The 515-nt window shown below is 29.5% G+C and overlaps 1 protein-coding gene across 1 annotated transcript in view; it reads left to right on the top strand.

Annotated features, from left to right (window-relative positions):
- LOC107619809 overlaps positions 284-515 on the top strand; it is a 16,386-nt gene continuing 16,154 nt past the window's right edge. Inside the window, exon 1 of the mRNA XM_016322088.2 lies at positions 284-441. Within this exon, the coding sequence (XP_016177574.1) occupies positions 342-441 (100 nt within the window). The 5' untranslated portion in view covers positions 284-341. The remainder of the gene's footprint in view (positions 442-515) is intronic.

The following is a 515-nucleotide window of genomic DNA, read 5'->3' as shown; positions in this document are numbered from 1 at the left end:
ACTATGTTAATTCTTTATTTTTTATTTTAAAATTCGAAAAATTAAAATAATAAATTTTTTTTGGTAATAGATCTATCTTTTAATTAGTTGTCTGGAGTTGATTTCACTCCTAGTTAATTTTTTTAGAAAAACTGAATTAATTAATATTTAAAAGCAACAAGAACTTAGCCACCACGCCACTACTAGATTAGTGGTGTGTAGAGCAACGAATAAGACGCAACAGTGACTGATTATATATATATATATAGCTATAAAATAATTTCATCCCCCACATTATAGGAAACAATCTAATTCTGTGATTGTTTTAGTGAGTGAACACATAACAAGTGCAGGTGTTGCCAATGGACAATCAACAACATTCTGATTGTGACAAGGACATTCCAAACCCATCACATTCACACGCTAGAAAAATTTCCGACGGAATCACATCATCGAACCAAGGTTTTTTTTTTTTTAATTTCCTCACGTAATCACGTTGATTTTCTTTTTGTTTTTATTTTTCCAAATTCATCTCT

Source organism: Arachis ipaensis, chromosome B09 (assembly GCF_000816755.2).
Source record: "Arachis ipaensis cultivar K30076 chromosome B09, Araip1.1, whole genome shotgun sequence".
Lineage (NCBI taxonomy): Eukaryota > Viridiplantae > Streptophyta > Magnoliopsida > Fabales > Fabaceae > Arachis > Arachis ipaensis.
Note: the sequence above shows the minus strand (reverse complement) of the source record. Positions and strands in the feature narration are given on the sequence as shown.